At 35.7% G+C, this 21,374-nt stretch overlaps 1 protein-coding gene across 34 annotated transcripts in view; it reads right to left on the reverse strand.

Annotated features, from left to right (window-relative positions):
* VPS13B (vacuolar protein sorting 13 homolog B) overlaps window positions 1–21,374 on the reverse strand; it is an 804,527-nt gene that overhangs the window by 606,520 nt on the left and 176,633 nt on the right. The window contains exons 18-19 of one of the 34 annotated variants that reach the window (XM_061438347.1): window positions 13,313–13,386; window positions 7,788–7,832 (exon numbers count right to left, since the gene is read on the reverse strand). The exons of 31 other annotated variants lie outside the window; for them this stretch is intronic. In XM_061438347.1, coding sequence (XP_061294331.1) covers window positions 7,800–7,832; window positions 13,313–13,386 — 107 coding nt within the window. In that variant the 3' untranslated portion in view covers window positions 7,788–7,799. Of the gene's footprint in view, window positions 1–7,787; window positions 7,833–13,132; window positions 13,387–21,374 lie in introns of those variants that run through there. 2 more of the 34 variants (XM_061438348.1, XM_061438346.1) reach the window with 2 other exon arrangements.

The following is a 21,374-nucleotide window of genomic DNA, read 5'->3' on the forward strand; positions in this document are numbered from 1 at the left end:
GAGAGTGAGTAAAATATCTTGGCCTTTAATGTTCACAATAAAATACATTTAAAACAAATTTTAGTTAACAGTATCTGTTCCAGTTATTTATGGCTGTGGAACTATTCCAAAACTCAGTGGCTTAAACCAACAATCTATTTTTATCTCGTACAGTTCTGTGGATTTTCTGGACTCATCTGGGTGGATCTCGCCTGTCTTGCTCTCATGCAGCTGAAGTCAGATGGTGGCTGGGACTGGAGTCATCTGAAGATGCTACTGAGCTAGTGATGCAAATGGTTTCATCATTCGCGTGTCAGACACCTTAGTCAAAACAACTCAAACAACTGGGGACCAGGCAGGCATCTCTTTCCCTACATTAGTGACTCCAGTTGGCTACCTTGGACTTCTTCACAACATGATAGTCTCATGGACACCAGACTTTTGACGTAATAGCTGACTTCGATCAAAGCAAATACTCTAAGTGATGCAGGCATAAAATGCAGAGCTTATTACTTAGTCTCCGCTGTCTACAGTATCCACTTTTGCCACAATCTATTAGTTAAAGGCATCATGGGGCTAGGCTGAACTCAAGGGAATGAACAGACACAATGAAACTGAGAAGGATAGTTCATAGCTATCTTTGGAGACCGGCAACCACTTCATAGCAATAAAATCGTTTTAAAAGAATCTGAAAAACAATGGATATATGTATAACTGAATCACTTTGTTGTACACCTGAAATTAACACAACATTGTTAATCAATTACACTTCAATATAAAATAAAAATTAAATTAAAAAAATTTAATTCCTCTTTTGCTAGCAATCTGCTAAAGTGTTAATATTTTATAATTATTCTGTTATTTACAATGATATTACATGATATTAATATGCACAGATTTGATTATGAAATAGAGTGACTTCCCCAGTGGCTCAGATGGTAAAGCATCTGCCTACAATGTGGGAGACCCAGGTTCAATCCCTGGGTTGGAAAGATCTCCTGGAGAAGGAAATGGCAACCCACTCTAGTATTCTTGCCTGGAAAATCCCATGGACGGGATTTTCAGTCCATGGGGTTGCAAAGAGTCGGACACGACTAAGCATCTTCACTTTCAGTTTCAATATGCATGGATTTGATTATGAAATAGAGTGACTAAGAGACAGCAAGGTATGATATATATTTATTTCAAGTTGCTTTTCCTGACTCCACAGAGATTTAATCTATACCCAAAATTAATTCTACTTCTGTTTATATTTTTCAACCAGCCAAATATAAATACTGGAAATTTTCCTCAGTTACAAAAAAAGATCAATCTTTATCTAAAAGTTTGTCATTAAGCTAAACAAATCATATCTCACTTGTTTAAAAGTACTATACTTAGTAAATAATTACTAGAACTTTTAAGAGAGCCTTTATATGGGTCTGGGGAAAGGGGGTAAATTATAACAGACAAATAGCCAGGAATCTATGCATGAACACACACACACAAGTGCACAGAAAACACACAAGAAAAACCACGAAGGGCATACTAGGCCTGTTCATGGGAGTTTAACAGCAATTCTGAAACTGCTAAGAGCTAAATTAAAGGAAATGTTACCCCCAAAATTAGAATTTTCAGGAAACAACAGATTGACATAAGGATGAGAGTAAAGGAAATGAGAATAGTTCAAGTTTTTATGTAATCGGTAGGGTGATGTTTTAATCTCTTCCGCATTTAAAAAATACTTTAAAAAAACAATGAAAAGACAAAACTCTCCCATAATTACATGGCTTTTTTAAGTTTATAAAGAAGGAGGCCTAAAATACTGCATCCTCCATCTCACCCATGTCCTACACTTGCCCAAGAAGTAACAACTGGCACTTCTTTCATATGAAGAAAACTTTTTGCACAGAAAACTATCAACCACCTACATATATACTTATTATCCATCCATCAGTAATACACACATATGCATCCACGCATGCAAGTACACACACCAATTTCTTAAAAATAAAGATGGCATGGTGCTATACATATTAGTCCGAAAATTACTTTTTACTTAGAATCAACCAATCTATCCAAATATTTTAACACAAGACTATTTTTCTGGGCTCCAAAATCACTGCAGACGGTGACTACAGCCATGAAATTAAAAGATACTTGGTCCTTGGAAGGAAAGTTATGACCAACCTAGACAGCATATTCAAAAGCAGAGACATTACTTTGCCAACAAAGGCCCTTCTAGTCAAGGCTATGGTTTTTCCAGTGGTTATGTATGGATGTGAGAGTTGGACTGTGAAGAAAGCTGAGCACCGAAGAATTGATGCTTTTGAACTGTGGTGTTGGAGAAGACTCTTGAGAGTCCCTTGGACTGCAAAGAGATCCAACCAGTCCATCCTAAAGGAGATCAGTCCTGGGTATTCTTTGGAAGGACTGATGTTGAGGCTGAAACTCCAATTCTTTGACCACCTGATGCGAAGAGCTGACTCATTTGAAAAGACCCTGATGCTGGGAAAGATTGAGGGCGGGAGGAGAAGGGGATGACAGAGGATGAGATGGTTGGATGGCATCACTGACTCGATGGACATGGGTTTGGGTAGACTCTGGGAGTTGGTGATGGACAGGGAGGCCTGGTGTGCTACAGTTCATGGGGTCGCAAAGGTCGGACACAACTGAGCGACTGAACCGAACTGAAGTAAATGTAAAAAGCACTACGTATTGCACAGCTTACCTTTATAGTACTCTGCTATAATGGATGAATTACCAACATGCCATTGAGAGAAAGAAATCAGATACGAAAGACTCTATGCTACATGACTCCATTCACATGAACTTCAAAAACAAGCAAAACTAATCAATGGTGACAGAAATCTGAATAAGAACTGCCTCTAGAGGTGATCAGGAATGATTTGCAAGGGAACATAAAGGAACTCCTCATTACCGAGCCTGAAAAATTCTGAAATTATTTCTGGTTCTAAAACATAGAGCAAGACCATTTATCAACAAATCATCTGATATCTTTGCTTCTTTTTCTTCACTTCCAAGTAAATAACTCTCAAAATACTAAGTCATTATTTTCAACACTTGGAAACACTGGAAGAAACTGAGGTTCTCAGAGGTCAAGTAACTTCACCAACATTCCATGACTAATCAAGTAAAAGCCACATTCAGAATTTAAGCTTTCTCAGTCTTAATTCACAGCTATTTTTCCTTGCATTTTACAACAGTAATTTCCAGATTGTATTATGAATTTTATTGGAAGTTTTCAGCTGTTCTCTCCAAGAAAAAGTAGTAGGAAAAACAAAGGCAAACCTACATTTTAAAACTGAAGGGCTTAAAAAAAATAATATAAATTATGAACTTAAAATAACTACAAAATCTCCCTCAAGAGGTAAAAATAAACTTTAGCTGCTTATAACACAACTGATACAATGAATTGGGAAAAAGCAGATAATGAGACAAAATAATTGGAAAATTATGCTGTAATTCAATCACATTGATGACATTTTGGTCATAGATTTATGGGTAACTTTTCATTTTATGTTTTATAGTAATTTCCATATTTCACATTTTATAGTAATTCCTATGGTCTATAACCTATTTTTGTTTAAAAAAAAAAAAGAATGTAAACTGTTACATATCTTCAAAAGAAAATTCATTAAGCTGAAATTCACATCCTCTTTGACCTACAATCTCACATTTTAAATTCATCTCATAGAAAGAAAATCAAAACTGTAGAGACTTGATATGCAAAATTCAGTTCCGTCACACAGTCGTGTCCACTCTTTGAGACCCCATGGACTGCAGCAGGCCAGGCTTCCCTGTCCACCACCAACTCCCGGAGCTTGCTCAAACTCATGGCCATCGAGTCGGGGATGCCATCCAACCATCTCATCCTCTGACATCCCCATCTCCTCCTGCCTTCAATCTTTCCCAGCATCAGGGTCTTTTCCAAGGTGTCAGTTCTTCGCATCAGGTGGCCAAAGTATTGGAGTTTCAGCTTTAGCATCAGTCCTTCCAATGAATATTCAGGACTGATCTCCTTTATGATTGACTGATTTGATTTCCTTGCAGACCAAAGGACTCTCAAGAGTCTTCTCCAACACCACAGTTCAAAAGCATCAATTCTTCGGTGCTCAGCTTTCTTCACAGTCCAACTCTCATATCCATACAAACATACATCCATCCATACTGGAAAAACCACAGCTTTGACTAGATAGACCCCTGTTGGCAAAGTAATGCCTCTGCTTTTTAATATGCTGTCTGGCCTGGTCATAACTTTCTTCCAAGGACCAAGCGTCTTTTAATTTCATGGCTGCAGTCACCATCTGCAGTGATTTTGGAGCCCAAACAAACAAAGTCTCTCACTGTTCCCACTGTTTCCCCATCTATTTGCCATGAAGTGATGAACCGGATGCCATGATTTTAGTTTTCTGAATGTTGAGTTTTAAGCCAATTTTTCACTCTCCTCTTTCACTTTCAGCAAGAGGCTCTTTACTCCTCTTTGCTTTCTGCCATAAGGGTGGTGTCATCTGCATATCTGAGGTTATTGATATTTCTCCCAGTAATCTGGACTCATTCCAGCTTGTGCTTCATCCAACCGGGCATTTCTCATGATGTACTCTGCAAAGAAGTTAAATAAGCAATATAAAGCCTTGACATATTCCTTTCTCACTTTGGAACTAGTCTGTTGTTCCATGTCCATTTCTAACTGTTGCTTCTTGACCTGCATACAGATTTGTCAGGAGGCAGGTAAGGTGCTCTAGTATTCCTATCTCTTTAAGAATTTTCCACAGTTTGTTGTGATCCACACAATATATGCAAAGTTATTCTGCACCAATACAACTAGTAGCAAAAAAGGGGAAACAGTCTATATGTTCATAAAGAGGGCAATACCTTAATAAATAATAGTAGTTTTATATTATAAAGCAGCATGAATATATTTAATAAAAGAAAAGTTATATTACTGTAATACTGAAAAAATAACCATAATATGGTATTAAGTGTAAAGTGCAGGTTACAGAATATGCATATGGTTTTGCTGAAATACACACACATACTCAGTGCAAACCTACAGATGTGTTTTTCTTTCTTTATGCTCCTAATTTATCCCCCCCTCTCTGTCCACTTTGGTAATTATAAGTTTGCTTTCTGTGACTCTATTTCTATTTTGTATATTTATTCATTTGCATTACTTTTCAGATTCTTCATATTAATGTTATCACATGGTACTTGTCTTTCTCCATTTCACTTACACCACTTCTCTACCTCCAGCCATGTTGCTGCAAATGGCAATATCGCATTCTTTTTTATAGCTGAGTAATACTTCATTGTGTGTGTGCGTATTTATATATATGAATGTATATCACGTCTTCTTAAGCGAAGTTCTGTTCATAAGCATTCAGGGTGTTCTCACATCTTGGATGTACTAAATAGCGCTGCTATGAAAAAGGGAGTGCATGTATCTTTTCAAATTGGGTTTTTCATTTTTACTGGAAATATACCCAGAACTTGGATTGCTGGATAATATGGCAGCTCTATTTTTCGTTTTTAAGGAAAACTCCACACTGTTTTCCACAGCGGCACCAACTTACATTCCCACCAACAATGTCAGACAGTTGTGTTTTTCCACACCCTTTCCAGTGTTTAATATTTGCAGACTTCTTGATAATGGATGGCTACTCTGACCTGTGTGAGGTGATACCTCATTGTGGATTTCATTTCCAAGTCTCAAATAGTGTTTCTAAGCATCTTTTCATACGCCTGTTGGCCACTTGTATGTCTTATTTGCAGAAACATCTATTTAGGTCTTCTGCCAACTACTTAATTGTTTGTGGTTTCTCTTGATACTGAGCTGTATGAGTTCTCCATGTATTTTGGATAATAAACTCTTGTCAGAATGATCATTTGCAAATATTTTCTCTCATTCCATATGTTGTCTTTTTGTTATGTTTTACAGTTTCTTTTGTTGTATAAAAAGCATGTGAGCTTAATTAGGTTCCATTTGTTTACTTTTCCTTTTATTTCATTTGTCTTGGGAGACCGATTTAAGAAAATATTGCTATGATTTATGTGAAAAAATAATTTAACCATTGTTCATCTCTAGAAGTTTTATGGTTATGCACTATGTTGTATATGTAGGTCTTTAAACCATTAAGAGTTTCTATCTGCATACGGTGTGAGGGAATGTTCTAATTTCACTGATTTACATGTAGCTGTCCAGTTTTCCCAACACCATTTGTTCAAGAAATTGCCTTTTCTCTATTTTATATTTCTGCCTCCTTTGTCGTGGATAAACTGACCACAGGTACATCCGTTTACTATGGGTTATCTGTTCTGTTCCACTGATCTATTTTTTTGGCTGTACCATGCTGTTTCAATTACTATAGTTTTTATAGTACAGTGTGAAGCCTGGAAGGATTATGCCTTCAGCTTTGTTCTTTCACTTCAGGATTGCTTTGGCAATTCTAGATCTCCTGTGATTCCATATAAATTTTAGAATTACTTTTTCTAGCACTGTGAGAAATAATGTATTTGTGGGACTGCATGGTATCTGTAGATGCTTTGGATACCATGGTCATTTTAACAATATTAATTCTTCCAATCCAAGAGCAGGGAACATCGTTCCATTGCTTTGAATCATCTTCTGTTTCCTTTACCTGTGTTTTATGGTTTTCAGCATATAGGTCTTTCATCTCTTTGGTTAAGTTTACTCCTAGGAATTTAATTTTTTGGATGTGACTTAAAACAGGATTTTTAAAATTTTCTCTTTCTCATATTTTGCTATTAGTGTAAAGAAATGCAACAGATTTCTGAATATTAATCCTGCACCTTGCTACCTTGCTGAATTCATTTGTTAGTTCTAATAGGTTTGGGGTAGAGACTTTAGGGTTCTCTACATAGTCATGGTATCTACAAACAGTGACAGTTGTACCTCTTCCTCTCCAATTTGGATACTTTTTTTTTTGACTGCTGTGGCTAAGACTTCCAATACTATGCTGAACAGAACTAGTGAGACTAAGAATCCTTGTATTGTTCCTGAATTTAGCAGGAAGGCTTTCTGACTTCACAATTGAGTATTATATCGGTTGTGGATTTGCCATAAATGGGCTTCCTTGTGGCTCAGCTGGTAAAGAATCAGCCTGCAATGCGGGAGACCTGGCTTGGGAAAATCCCCTTGAAAAAGGAAAGGCTACCCACTCCAGTATTCTGGCCTGGAGAATTCCACGGACTGTATAGTCCAAGGGGGTACACAGAGCTAGACACGACTGAGCGACTTTCGCTTTCACTTTGCCATAAATGGCTTTTATTATGTTGAGGTATGTTCCCTCTATACCCATTTTATGAGACTTTTTATCATAAACGGATGCTTAATTTTGTCAAATGGTTTTTCTGCATCACATGAGGCAATCATGTGGTTTTTGTCTTTCCCTTTGTTAATGTGGTGTCTCACAAAGATTGACTTGTATATGCTGAACCATCCTTGCATCGCTGGAATGAATTCAGCATAATCATGATGTATGACCCTTTCTATACATTGCTAGATTTGGTTTAATCATATTTTGCTAAGGACTTTTGTATCGATATTCATCAAAGAACTGGCCCAGTATTAATTTTAACTTAATAAAAAATTTAAAGGTAAAAAAAATAAATGCCTAAGCTTTCTCTTATGAGTAAAATAGAATCAAAGAATAACCAAGATTAAAAACAAACTTACTTTTTTACAAAGTTAGTTAGAAAAACATAGTGCTATATTGCAATATTTTTTAATTGACTATTTTTCAAAAACCAAATTGACAGTTTACCAGAGATTATTAAGATTTACTTACTATCAGGATATGTCACTGGTGGAAAGCCAGATATACCAAAGTAAACTGTACAAGGTAAATAACTGTAAATTATTATTATTTAGACTATTAAATATTTCAGACTTTTCTAGTAATATTGCTCATTCTTATTTTTCCAACGAGTATAATAATAAACAAAAAAGCTTATAACACAATTTATTCTGGAAGGTATCTACCCACTGGATGTTTCTGGAAATCCAAGATATATCTAAAACATACTCTTACCATTCACTGCTGCTGCTGCTAAGTCAATTCAGTCGTGTCAGGGATATTATGCGTTTTTAACATAATGCTATTCATTCTTTAACATGCAGTTAATCTCAGTGCTTAAAACTATTTTTTAAACTATTTTCATTTTAAAATGAACTGAAATAAAGATAAACTGGACAAAACTTGTCAATCTTAACATGAAGAATTTGCACATTTTGAACTGTTCTTTTAAATTTTTCATGAGAAATTAATTTCTTATAAAAGTTTTATTTTTTCTTATTTGAATCTGAATCTTATTGTAAGCAAGTATCCCTTGACTTCCTTTTTATTCAACTAAAATAGTTTCAGAATATATTTTTTAAAAAATCATAAAATTTAATTTTACTAGTTACCAGATCCAGATTTACCCATCTTTAAAAGCTCAACACAGGCATCGTTTTTCCACCTAATTGCCTCATGGCCACTAGTTCTCCCCCATTCTAACCAGGCAGAACAAAGAGGTAAGGTAATATTTAAGCATTTAATAAATGTTTCCTGAATTTAAAAACTGATAAATACTAGAACCAGAATCCATTCATTTAAAACACTTATTTTATGCATGCTAACCACAGACATTGTCTTTTCCTACAGAAACTGTCTAAAAATCAGAAGTGACCAGGAATTATGATAAAATATGACAGTATGATGGGAGAAATATAGGGTATATTTAATTTTTATAGATATATATTGGAGTGTAATATCTAAATTACAGGTGTAAATATACTGACTAAAAAGTTTTAAACGTTACACTACATTTACAGTTACTTTAAAATATTGGCTATATTCTTCTATTGTACAATATATCCTAGTAACATATTTTATACACCCCCTGCCCCCTTTCGTCTCTCCTCATAGTCTATTCTCTAAATCTGAGTCTGTTTCTTTTTTTTGTTATATTCATTAGATGGTTCTTTTTCCTAGATTTCATAAATAGTGATATCATAAAGTATTTGTCTCTGTCTGGTTTATTTCATTTAACATAGTACCTTCCAAATCCATGTTGCTGCAAATGGCAACATTTTATTCTATTTTTATGACTGAGTAGTTTGTGTGTATTTGTCATGTTAGTCACTCAGTTGTGCCTGACTCTTTGCGACCCCATGGGCTATAGCCCACCAGCCTCCACTGTCCATGGGATTCTCCAGGCAAGAATACTGGAGTGGGTTGCCATGCCCTTCTCCACGGGGTCTTACTGACCAAGGAATTGAATCCAGGTCTCCCCGCATTGTAAACAGATTCTTTACCATCTGAGCTATCAGGGGAGCCCATATATGTGCATGTGTGTGTATATATATACACACACACACTACATATTCTTTATGCCTTCATCTGTTGGACACTTTGGTTGCTTCCGTATCTTTTTAACTATAAATAACACTATTGTGAACATGGGGTGCTTGTATCTTTTAAAATTAGTGCTCATTCTCACCACTTTCATTCAACTTGTATTCAAAGTGTTACCAGTGCAATCAGACAAGAAAAAGAAACAAAAGGAATTCAAGTTGGAAAGGAAGAAGTAAAACTGCCACTGTCTGCAGACGGCATGTTTCCATACATAGAAAATTCTATGGAGATCACCAGGAAACTATTAGAGTTTATCAATAAAGTCTATAAAGTTGCAGGATACAAAATTAATATACAGAAATTTGTTGCATTTCTCTACACAAAAAATAAACTATCAGAAAGAGAAATGAAGGAAAAAATCCCATTTACCACCGCATCAAAAAGAAAACACTTAGGAATAAACCTCCTTATACCCTGGAGTAGGAAATGGCACCACACCAGTATTCTTATCTGGAAAATTCCATGGGCAGAGAGGAGCATGGCAGGCTACAGTCCATGGGGTAGCAAAAAGTTGGAGACAACTGAGAAACTGAGCACACCTGCGCGCGCGCACACACACACGAGGAGGTAAAAGAACAGAACTCAGAAAACTACAAAAAACTGATGAAAAAAGCTAAAGACAACACAAATAGATGGAAAGATATACAATGTTCTTGGACTGGAAAAATTATTATTATTAAAATGACCACAATAACCAAGGTAATTGACGGATTCATTCAACTGGAACCATTGGAACTAATGGAATTTTACACAGAACTAAAACAAATAATTTTAAAATCAGCATGGAAACACCAAAGACCTCAAAATAGCCAAACAATCTTGAAAAAGAAAAACAGAGCTACAGGTATCATTCTGCTTTCAGACTATACTAGAAAGCTACAGTAATCAAAACAATATGATACTGAGGCAAAAAGATACACGTATCAATGGCACAGAACAGAAAAGCCAGAAATAAATCCAGTACTTTTGGTCAATTAATTTATAACGAAGGAGGCAAGAATATACGAGAGAGAAAAGACAGCCTTCAATACATAAAGCTGGGAAAACTAGATAGCTACATGTAAAAGAATAAAGTAAGACAATTCTCTAACATCATATACAAAACATGAACTCAAAATGAATTAAGACCAGAAATCACTTCTAGAGATTTCTAAGACCAGAAACTTCTAGAGGAAAAAATGGGCAGAACACACTTTGACATAAATCACAGCAATAACTTTTAGGATATATCCCCTAAAGCAAAAAACAAAATAAAAGCAAACAATAAACATTTAATTAAACTTTAAAGCTGCTGCACAACAAAGAAAACCACTCACAAAATGAAAAGACAACCTAAATGGGAGAAAATATCTGCCAATGATATAACCTACAAGTTCATATCCAAAACTTATAGCTAATACAACTCAACATCACATAAAAACAAACAACAAAATTTAAAAATGGGCAAAAGACTTGAACACATATTTTTCCAAGGAGGAAATGCAGATGGTCAAGAGGCATATGAAAAGATGCTCAACATAGATAATCACCATGGAAATGCAAATCAAGTCTACAATGAAATATCACCATTTACACTTGTCAGAAGGACTTCACCAGAAAGAACTAAAATAGCAAATGTTGATGAGAATGTCGAAGACAAGAGAACCCTCATAAACTATTAATGGGAATGTATACTGGTGCAGCCACTGTGGAAAATATTACACAGGATTCGCAAAAAGCTAAGAACTACCATATGAAATAGTAATTCCTTCTCTGCGTATATATCCATACAAAAATAAAAACACAAATTTGAAATATGAGAAACGCTGGGCTGCAAGAAGCACAAGCTGGAATCAAGATTGCCGGGAGAAATATCAATAACCTCAGATATGCAGATGACACCACCCTTATGGCAGAAAGTGAAGAGGAACTCAAAAGCCTCTTGATGAAAGTGAAAGTGGACAGTGAAAAAGTTGGCTTAAAACTCAACATTCAGAAAACGAGGATCATGGCATCTGGTCCCATCACTTCATGGCAAATAGATGGGGAAACAGTGGAAACAGTGTCAGACTTTATTTTTCTGGGCTCCAAAATCACTGCAGATGGTGACTGCAGCCATGAAATTAAAGACGCTTACTCCTTGAAAGGAAAGTTATGACCAACCTAGATAGCATATTCAAAAGCAGAGACATTACTTTGCCAACAAAGGTTTGTCTAGTCAAGGCTATGGTTTTTCCTGTGGTCATGTATGGATGTGAGAGTTGGACTGTGAAGAAGGCTGAGTGCCGAAGAATTGATGCTTTTGAACTGTGGTGTTGGAGAAGACTGTTGAGAGTCCCTTGGACTGCCAGGAGATCCAACCAGTCCATTCTGAAGGAGATCAGCCCTGGGATTTCTTTGGAAGGAATGATGCTAAAGCTGAAACTCCAGTACTTTGGCCACCTCATGCGAAGAGTTGACTCACTGGAAAAGACTCTGATGCTGGGAGGGATTGGGGGCAGGAGGAGAAGGGGACGACAGAGGATGAGATGGATGGATGCCGTCACTGACCTGATGGAAGTGAGTCTGGGTGAACTTCGGGAGTTGGTGATGGACAGGGAGGCCTGGCGTGCTGCGATTCATGGGGTCGTATAGTCGGACACGACTGAGCAACTAAACTGAACTGAAACTGCATTGTTGTAGTAATCAAGTAACAGAAATTAATTATGTATCCCTATGTGCATGTGTGCTAAGTCACTTCACTCATGTCCAACTCTTTGCAAGCCTATGAACAGTAGCCCACTAGACTCTTCTGTCCATGGGATTCTCCAGGCAAGAATACTGGGGTGGGTTGCCTTTCCTCCTCCAATGGATTTTTCCAACCCAGGGATCAAACCTGTGTCTCCTGTATCTTTAGCACTGGCAGGCAGGTTCTTTACCGCTAGTGCCACCTGGGAAGCCCCATAGTATAGAAGGGTATAAAGTAAAAGTCTCTTATTTTGCCCTCCTCCACTAATAATCTTAATTCCACTCCCCAAAGGCAGTCATTATTAATATTTTTGGTATATCTTTCTAGGCATTTTGCTATGGATATCCAAATATAATAATATACTTTAAAATATACACACACAAATATGATCACATTATAGTATTCGTTTGCAAACTGTTTCCCCCATTTAACAATAAAAACAATCTATAGTGGGTTTGTTTTTACGTATCACCACAAATGGGTATTCTTCTAAGGTAATAAAAAAAAATAAAACCTCTAAGGATTTTTAAATCTGATTAATTCTTTCATTAGAATTTAATATGGAGAAATAGGAAAAACCATTCTATTACTGAAATTACTTATACAATGCCATCCTTAACTGACAACCTTTAGTGCCATATCCCTAACAGGGTGTCCCTATTGTCCAAAGACATTCCTTACACTTTTTGTTTTAATCGTGACTTTTTATTAATGTTTATTCATTTCTTACTGACAGTATATTTCTATGACTTGGTTACCTCTTAACTAAAATAAGCCTATTATTCTGGTCACTTGTTCCTACCATTTTATACAAGACTTTAATTACTACCCCTGCATTGGCAACATATTGAAAAATAATTGTGATAGAATTTTAGAATTATACTTTTAACTTCATAGCAAATTTTAAAGTTCTTATCAACTAATCCAAAAAGTATCTGTAATAGCAAACACAAAATATTTGCATTTATTATATATATATATATAAATCTCATTTACTATATAAGTTAAAATAACCATAGGACTGGAATTTTTTATAAATGCTTTATGTATAAGACAGTTGACACAGCATCATGAAATGGTAAGGGTTTCCAAAATATTCTACACACAAAATTTCAATTCTTTTTTCTCCATTCTCTACTTGCCTTCTTTTAGCAATATACATTATTTTATAGGGTGAATGTAATAGGTCATAATGATAATTGCTTACTGAGTTAGAAACAAATTCTTGTAATTCATCTGTTCTCTGCTTTAGGAAACATGGTAAAATCATCAGTTTCATACCTAAAAGTCATTAAGAACAGATTTTAGAAATTCCATTAAACTGACATCAATAAATGAATTATATTAATGTTAATCAATATAATTAATATATTAGACTTATCATTAAAGCAAAATCCATGAGATCTATTTTCCAGGCTTTAGATAATGCCTCCATGGTACACTTGGCCAATAAAGGTAGATAAAACAGTAGTGTTTTTGAAGCATCAGCATATAAATGCCACTGTGGCTTACCACATGTGGGAGGCACACCACATTTGATCTCAGTTAATTAAATTAAACCCAGTTCCTGTATTGTTAAAATATGCCTTGTATTACTTATTTGGATACCACACAATTGCTTATAAACTATAAAAGCTCCATCTCCACCTTCTCTGTTGCATCTATTGGCAATGGAATCAATAAACAGTTACCAGAATGTTCCACTGCAGCCAAAGCTAAAAAGCAAAATTTATTTATGTATCACCCTCCTCTATTTCAGTTAGTGCTTTAATGACTATCTTAGTCATCAAAGACCTGAGAGCAGATATTATAAGTACTGATGTAAGGGGAAAATGAAATAATATACAGAAAATGTTTTCATGATACTCTTCTTTGTATGGAAGTTATGTTAGAAGGTACTTCAATTACTTTTTTTAAAATATGGATGTAAGGTAGTAAGGAGAAAAACATCTGGCAATGGTTATGATTGAACATGCGTAATATATAATCTACTAAATTACTAATTAAAATAGAAACTGGCCTCTGAAAATTTGTAGAATGGAAATGCAAGATTTTGATGTTAGAAACTCTTTCTTCTAAAATTACCCAATATTCTATATACCCTTGGTAAACTGATTTATATTTTAGGCACATAGAAGGAGAAAAAGAAAAAGTTTACTATTTTCCTATATTGTTAAAAAAAAAAAAAAGCATATTACTCAGGTCTAGTCAAAGCCATATATCCTCATAAAAGAATGAATTTCTGAAATATTAATAATTATTTCAGTAAAAATTATCACTATAAATTTTTATTAAGCATTTTAAGAGCTGACTTTTAATTGATAGTATAGTATACAATTTCTCATTTGGTATCAGCTACTAGGTTATTTCTGTAGTCTCTAGTCTGCACATACTCAGTACAAAATATATGTTCAACTGTAGACAGGCAAACAGGATTCCTTTGGCTAACACTGTTGATGCTGATCTTTTCACCAGGCTATTAAGTTTTCTTACATCCATAAAATAATTACACTTCCACAGAAATGGCTAGAAAGTATGCCTGTAAAAGTCTATAATTTTGATCGGGAAAACAGAATGTGTTATGGATATCTTACAGTTCTTTAATACCTTCTTCTTTTCACACTCATTATATTTTTTCACTATTATAATCAAAGATAATTTTCTTAGATATGAGTTAGCACCATTTTGAGTTATCCCTCCTCAAACATTCTGATTTCTGTGTTTAATCCAACCTGGTAAGATGTGAATTCCCATCTTGAGATGGGATCATATCTTGAGAGACTTGGTGCTAAAACTAGAATATTAAGAAAATTTTAAAGTTTTATTAACGCTAACACATTAAAAAGCTATAGATTCCAACTTCTATTTTTATTAACTCTTTAAGAACGTTTTTAACTTAGAAAAATGAAAAGACCTTCATAAAGTTATCTAAATAAGGTATGATATTAATATTTCTGTTACCTATCAATCTCTACACCTAATCATTGAACTTTTAAAATAATAATTACTATTACACACAAAATTAACAGTGTTTAAAACCATTTGTACTTATAGTATTTTTCTCTTATAATGAATATTTATACTTCAACTCACTGACAGAGTTTCGACACATAAAACCAATGAGGAAATGCTCATTCTCGGTTATACAGAGAATGTTTTACATGTAATTGAAAGCGAAAATTGAGACCTTAATAATAAATCCAAGTGATATGCCTCATTTATTAAACTGATGCTGTTAGGCTGCAAGAATTTTTACACACAAATTCAAGAATGCCAAAAATGACACTGAAGTGGCTATTCTGCTATTCAATCTTTCAAAGACTGAGGCCAGAACTAAAGCTGAAGAGCAGATTTTAGATGAAAACCAAACTGAATCTGTACTTCCATACATCCCTAATAAACTAAAAACTAGAGCTTAAAATCAGAGTGAAAAGAGTGACAATTTATACTTATAGAACAATGGTGGTATACCAAACATTTTGCATTACTTTCCTTACTTTTCACCATAGGCCTATAAAAACAGGTACCACTGGTCTTCCCCATTCTACAGAGAAGGAAACTGAGTTAAAGAGGTAAAGAGACTTATCTAGGTCATGTGGTTAACAAATGGTGGGGCCAAGCTTCAAACTTTAGTACTGAGAAAACACTTTTCAGAAAAAACTAAAACAATGTTCAGCAAAAATAATACAAGCCTTAAATAAGAATCGTAAATAACTAAAATCATCCTATATTGGACAAGTCAATAATTTGAGTAGAGATAAGAGTCCTAAAAATTCCTGTGGGAGGAGGGCAAACTTCTGATAGCAAGAAAAATAAGAGCAGCTCTGGAAGCCAGCAACATGCAGGTCTCTGCTATATGCAAGAAACCTGGGATCTTTAAATTCTGTCCTGCACTACACCAGAGAGTTGTATGGATTCAGTAAGGGACTAGTTAAACTTTAAAGACTCACAGCACATTCTCACAAAGAGTTTCAAATGCCTAAATAAAATTCCAACAAAGAAGTTTATTTGTGTTTTTTACAGAGCTAAGAATAGGCAAAAAGGAAAAAAAAAAAAGGTTCTATACATAGCTAAAAACTATAATTAATATGACTTGTAACTGAGTATCAAATAGTCACTTAAAAACAAGAGAACTGATTAATGGGTTACTATAGAAATAAAAGAAATCAGTAAAAACAGACTCTGATAATGGAAATAATGTGTTTTTAAAGGATGTGGGTGTGTATGTATGTATCTTTTCAGCAGATATTATATTATACCATTGCCAATGTAAATGTAAAAGAATCCTCCAACTGACTACATGGTGTATCAAAAGTCAAAAGTCAAGACATATTTGCACCATTACTACTAAATGTGGAAGCTGGTAAGCAAAAGTAAACTTTCAAATCGTAAGTCAAATTGTGTCATTCTTCTGCTTAAAACCCTCCAATGACCTCCCATTGCAATTAGAACAAAATCCAAAGTCCTTACTGTGGCTTGCAAGGCCTTCCAACTCTCTGACCTCATTTCCCTTCCTTCCCTGTCCCTCCCTGTCTCCCTCTCTTTTTCAGAACTTTGCAGCCAAAGTGGCCTTCTTTCTGTCTTCTGTGCCAAACTGTTACCCTTCAGTTCAGTCGCTCAGTCGTGTCCGACTCTTTGCGACCCCATGAATCACAGCACGCCAGGCCTCCCTGTCCATCACCAACTCCTGGAGTTCACTCAGACTCGCATCCATTGAGTCAGTGATGGCATCCAGCCATCTCATCCTCTGTCGTCCTCTTCTCCTCCTGCCCCCAATCCCTCCCAGCATCAGAGTCTTTTCCAATGAGTCAACTCTTCACATGAGGTGGCCAAAGTACTGGAGTTTCAGCTTCAGCATCATTCCCTCCAAAGAAATCCCAGGGCTGATCTTCTTTAGAATGGACTGGTTGGATCTCTTTGCAGTCGATGGGACTCTCAAGAGTCTTCTCCAACACCACAGTTCAAAAGCATCAATTCTTCGGCGCTCAGCCTTCTTCATAGTTCAACTCTCACACCCATACATGACCACTGGAAAGGGGCTTTATAATCAATGTTCCTTTTGTTTGGAATATTGCTCTTCCAGATCTTTTCCCTACATGACAAGAGTGACATAACTGCTTTGCTGACCAGACCCATGTCTAGCACTACTCCTAGCACATGTGTCCAGTGGTAGTTGGGGCTTTCCTCACAGCTCAGTTGGTAAAGAACCTGCCTGCAATGCATGAGACCTAGGTTTGATTCCTGGGTCGGGAAGATCCCCTGGAGAAGGAACTGGCAACCCACTCCAGTATTCTTGCCTAGAGAATCCCCATGGACAGAGGAGGCTGGCAGGGTACAGTCCATGTGGTCGCAAGAGTCGGACACGACTTAGCAACTAAACCACCACCGCCACCAGTGATAGTTACTGAATGAATGAATGATTAATACCATTCCAAGACCCAAGCCATCTTTGTGGCAGACACGTATCTCACCTTAGGTTACCCTCCAACAAAAGACACACTGCCCAGCTGTATGGAGTGTGGTTAGCCAACAGCCTCCAGCTGGGCTTCTTTAGAGTCTTTTTCAGCTCTCCAATGAAGGACGCACAATCTTCCCTGGGTATCAATGGAACACTGGTTCCAAAACCCGCACTCTCTCAGCCCCAACAGATATCAAAATCCACAGATGTTCAAATCCCTTACAATCGACCCTCCCTGTCAATGGGTTCCACATTTGCAGACTCAACCATCACACAGATCAAGTAGCACTTTGCACCCAGTGCAGCAGGACTCCTCCAACTTTGTTCCAGAGGTTCCTGACTGGATTGGTAGAGACGTGGTCAAGTCAGCTTCACAACGTGAAGACTGGTTTGACCACTCCTGCTCCCATTCTTTTCTTTTCACAGGTGTTACTCTCTAGTAAACAATTTGCAGTCCTAACTTCATCTCAATGTCTGCTTCCTGGAGAATCCAACAAGCACAGTTTCCATTTCAAAAAATCATTCTTTCTACCTACAAATTAAAATGTTCATTTTTAACGGTGCACAAACATTCATTTAATATCAAGCATCTGATGAAATAACTACCCACCACCCTCATTCCGCACTAATGTTCACACTCATAGCCACATGCCATTTAGCAGATTCTTACCTTACATATGTCTTAGTTAAATGCTACCTCCTCTATGAAGACTTCAAAACCAATTAACTGATCTTTTTTTGTGTCTCTCTTTTCAACATACAGCAGTACCTACTATACTGTATTATAACTATCTGCTTATTTATGTATGTTTCTCTATTAAGGATGAAACTCTTTTAATCTGTGCCTGCCTCATCTTAATAACCCTAGTGCCATATAATGCACCTGGTTCAAATACAGTGTTCTATAAATTTCTTGATGAAGACAGGAAATGAACTAAATGAACTAAAGTAAGAGTAATTTTAAAAGATAAACCTTTAAAACCATATGACTTTTACTTAAATTTAATCTATAAGCTTAATTGTGGTCAGCATACTGAAGCCCCAAGCATCCATACATTCTAAAAATAACTTTATTATTCTTAGTGACTAAACTTCCTTGTGTTTTCAACAGGCAGTTACTGTTAAAAATTGAACGGTATTATGCAGTTTAGAGGTCTATTCATTCTGCACTTTTTAGGACACTTCCTTACCAATAACATATTTGTTACCAAGGAAAAATGAAGCACTGATTTTTTTTATAACTCATTTAATTTCTTTTCAACTTCATATAACCTATCAGTTCTCAATTACACTCTCCCAAGCAGGAAATGGCAACCCACTCCAGCGTTCTTGCCTGGAGAATCCCAGGAACGGCGGAGCCTGGTGGGCTGCCGTCTATGGGGTCATACAGAGTCAGACACGACTGAAGTGACTTAGAAGCAGCAGCAAGACAAAATCAGGCCAAACATCCCTAGCATATAAACATAAAAAAAATACTAAACCACGAAACACACAAATAGACACAAAAGAACAAAGTGTCTAATAGAAAAGCACTTTATAAATGAGAAAATTTTCATTTTGAGAGTTGTTTAACACCAATGGTTAAGTCACACTAATTTTCTTTTTAAAGTCAGTGAGCTAAAATGAGCAAGAAGCATTACTAATCTACCCAGTAATCATAAAATAGGTGAACAATTTAAAAATGCTAGTATTTTAAAGGAAGGCTAAGCCTCCCATAGGAAATAAAAGTGGAAATGAGTCCAAGGGAGAAAATGGCTTGGTTCCACACCCTTAAAACTGCCTACAGCAATGCATCAAAAAAAAATAAAATAAAATAAGCCCCCAGAGTCTGGGTCAGCAGCATAGTGTTACAACTTAAGCATTGGGTCATCAGTGGCAATGGTAGGCTGATTACGGGCTGAGGTAATATATTTACTTACTATAGTAAGGAACTGTGTAACAGTACCGCCAACAGTACAAAGAGTTCTTGTGTGGGTAACATGTACAAAGAAATACTATAACCATCTGCTTACATTTTAACATCTAAATATGTAACATACCAGAACAATACTTTAAATAAAGAAATAAACACAGATAAACTATATTATAAATACTATTAGTTCAACTTGTTATAGAAAAAATTCATTCAGCAATTTACTAATTATATTTTCTGACAAAAAAATTACTTTATTTTTATTACTCATTAAAATCTGATCCTAACTGAAACAACATTCCTCTAACATAATGGATAAAAATTAAAATACCATGTTAATAAAAAAAAAAAAAAAAGGCAGTTTTACAAGTAACGAAGCCATCCTCAAACACAAATAACAAAAAAATTGTTAAACTTTTATGGCATTAATAGTTTAACATTGATTTGTCTTTCTATTTAACAGGCAGTTACAATTAGTGGAATAAATGTACATGAATTATATCATTTGAATTACTGTTCAAAGCTCTTAGGAAATCTATTTTGCACCTAACCAAGAAAAGAATTGGGGCTTCCCAGGTGGCACTAGTGGTAAAGAAACCACCTGCCAATCAGGAGATGCAAGAGATTCAGGTTCAATCCCTGGGTCAGGAAGATTCCCTGGAGGAGGAAATGGCAACCCACTCCAGTATTCTTGCCTGGGAAATCCCATGGACAGAAGTGTTTGGTGGGCTACAGTCCATGCGCATGCAAAAGAGTCAGACATGACTTGAGCACACACTATTGATCAGGGAAAGAATTAGGGTGAAGATGAATCATACTATATTTGTGTTCCCAGTGACTGGCACAAAGAGTGACACACAATGGTGCCCACAAATGTTTACAAAATGCAAAAATTAATAAATATACTAAAGTCATTTTTTTTTTGGTAAGGATTAAAAAAAAAAGTCTTTAAACCAAGAAAATATTACCAGTACCAATACTCTTGATTTTAAAAATCACTATACCCATTCTATAATACATATTTTGGAAAAGATTGATATTAAAAATCATTACCCAAAGTATGATGTCCAAAAGTCACAAAGTGTCCTAACCTTTAATTCAGTATTTCTTGGAATATTTTGCAGGAAAATAACTTTCAAAAATATTAATATGTGTAAAGATGGAAAATGCTTTATCTAGTAAATTAATCACTTAAATTTCAAGTGTTAGTGTGGTTTTTTTTTTTTTGGTTTTTAGTCACTAAGTCATGCCCAACTCTTGTGACCCCATGGACTGTGGCCCATCAGGCTCCTCTGTCCATGGGATTCTCCAGCAAGAATACTGGAGTGTTCAAGTGTTAATGAATTCCCAAAACATTAACTCAATGGAATAAAATTCAATAATTCAATTAAAAAAAACATTTTTGAGGCATATACTATATATCTGGCATCATGTTAGACAGCTTACTTGGGGAATATAAAAGAAGTATACATAACTCAAACTGAAGGCTATGAAGCTTCAGTTAAGTCTGAAATGAAAAGCAGTGGTTAAGCAGATAAGAGGAAGAAATAGGTGGGAGGGTAAAAAAGTTGTTACACCAAAGAGGTATGGGAAACGTGTATTTGGGCACCTCGTAGTTCAAAATGGCTAAAGGAAGAGACTTGAAGAAAGATTTCAGAAATGAGTCTGAAAGATCATAAAATGATCTTGGACTGACATGCAAACAAGTTCCAATTTTATCATGTAGACAGATGGAAAACCCACCGAAGGACATAGTCAGAATTCTAATTTATAAAGATCACCGAGACTGCAATAGAGAGAAAGAACTGGAAAAGAGTAAGAGAAGGTAGAGTTCTTGGCTAAAGAATTAAATATAACACTCGTCAGTGGATGGGTAGTAACTGAAGTTATATAGGAAAA

This window comes from Bos javanicus, chromosome 14, assembly GCF_032452875.1.
Source record: "Bos javanicus breed banteng chromosome 14, ARS-OSU_banteng_1.0, whole genome shotgun sequence".
Taxonomy (NCBI): domain Eukaryota; kingdom Metazoa; phylum Chordata; class Mammalia; order Artiodactyla; family Bovidae; genus Bos; species Bos javanicus.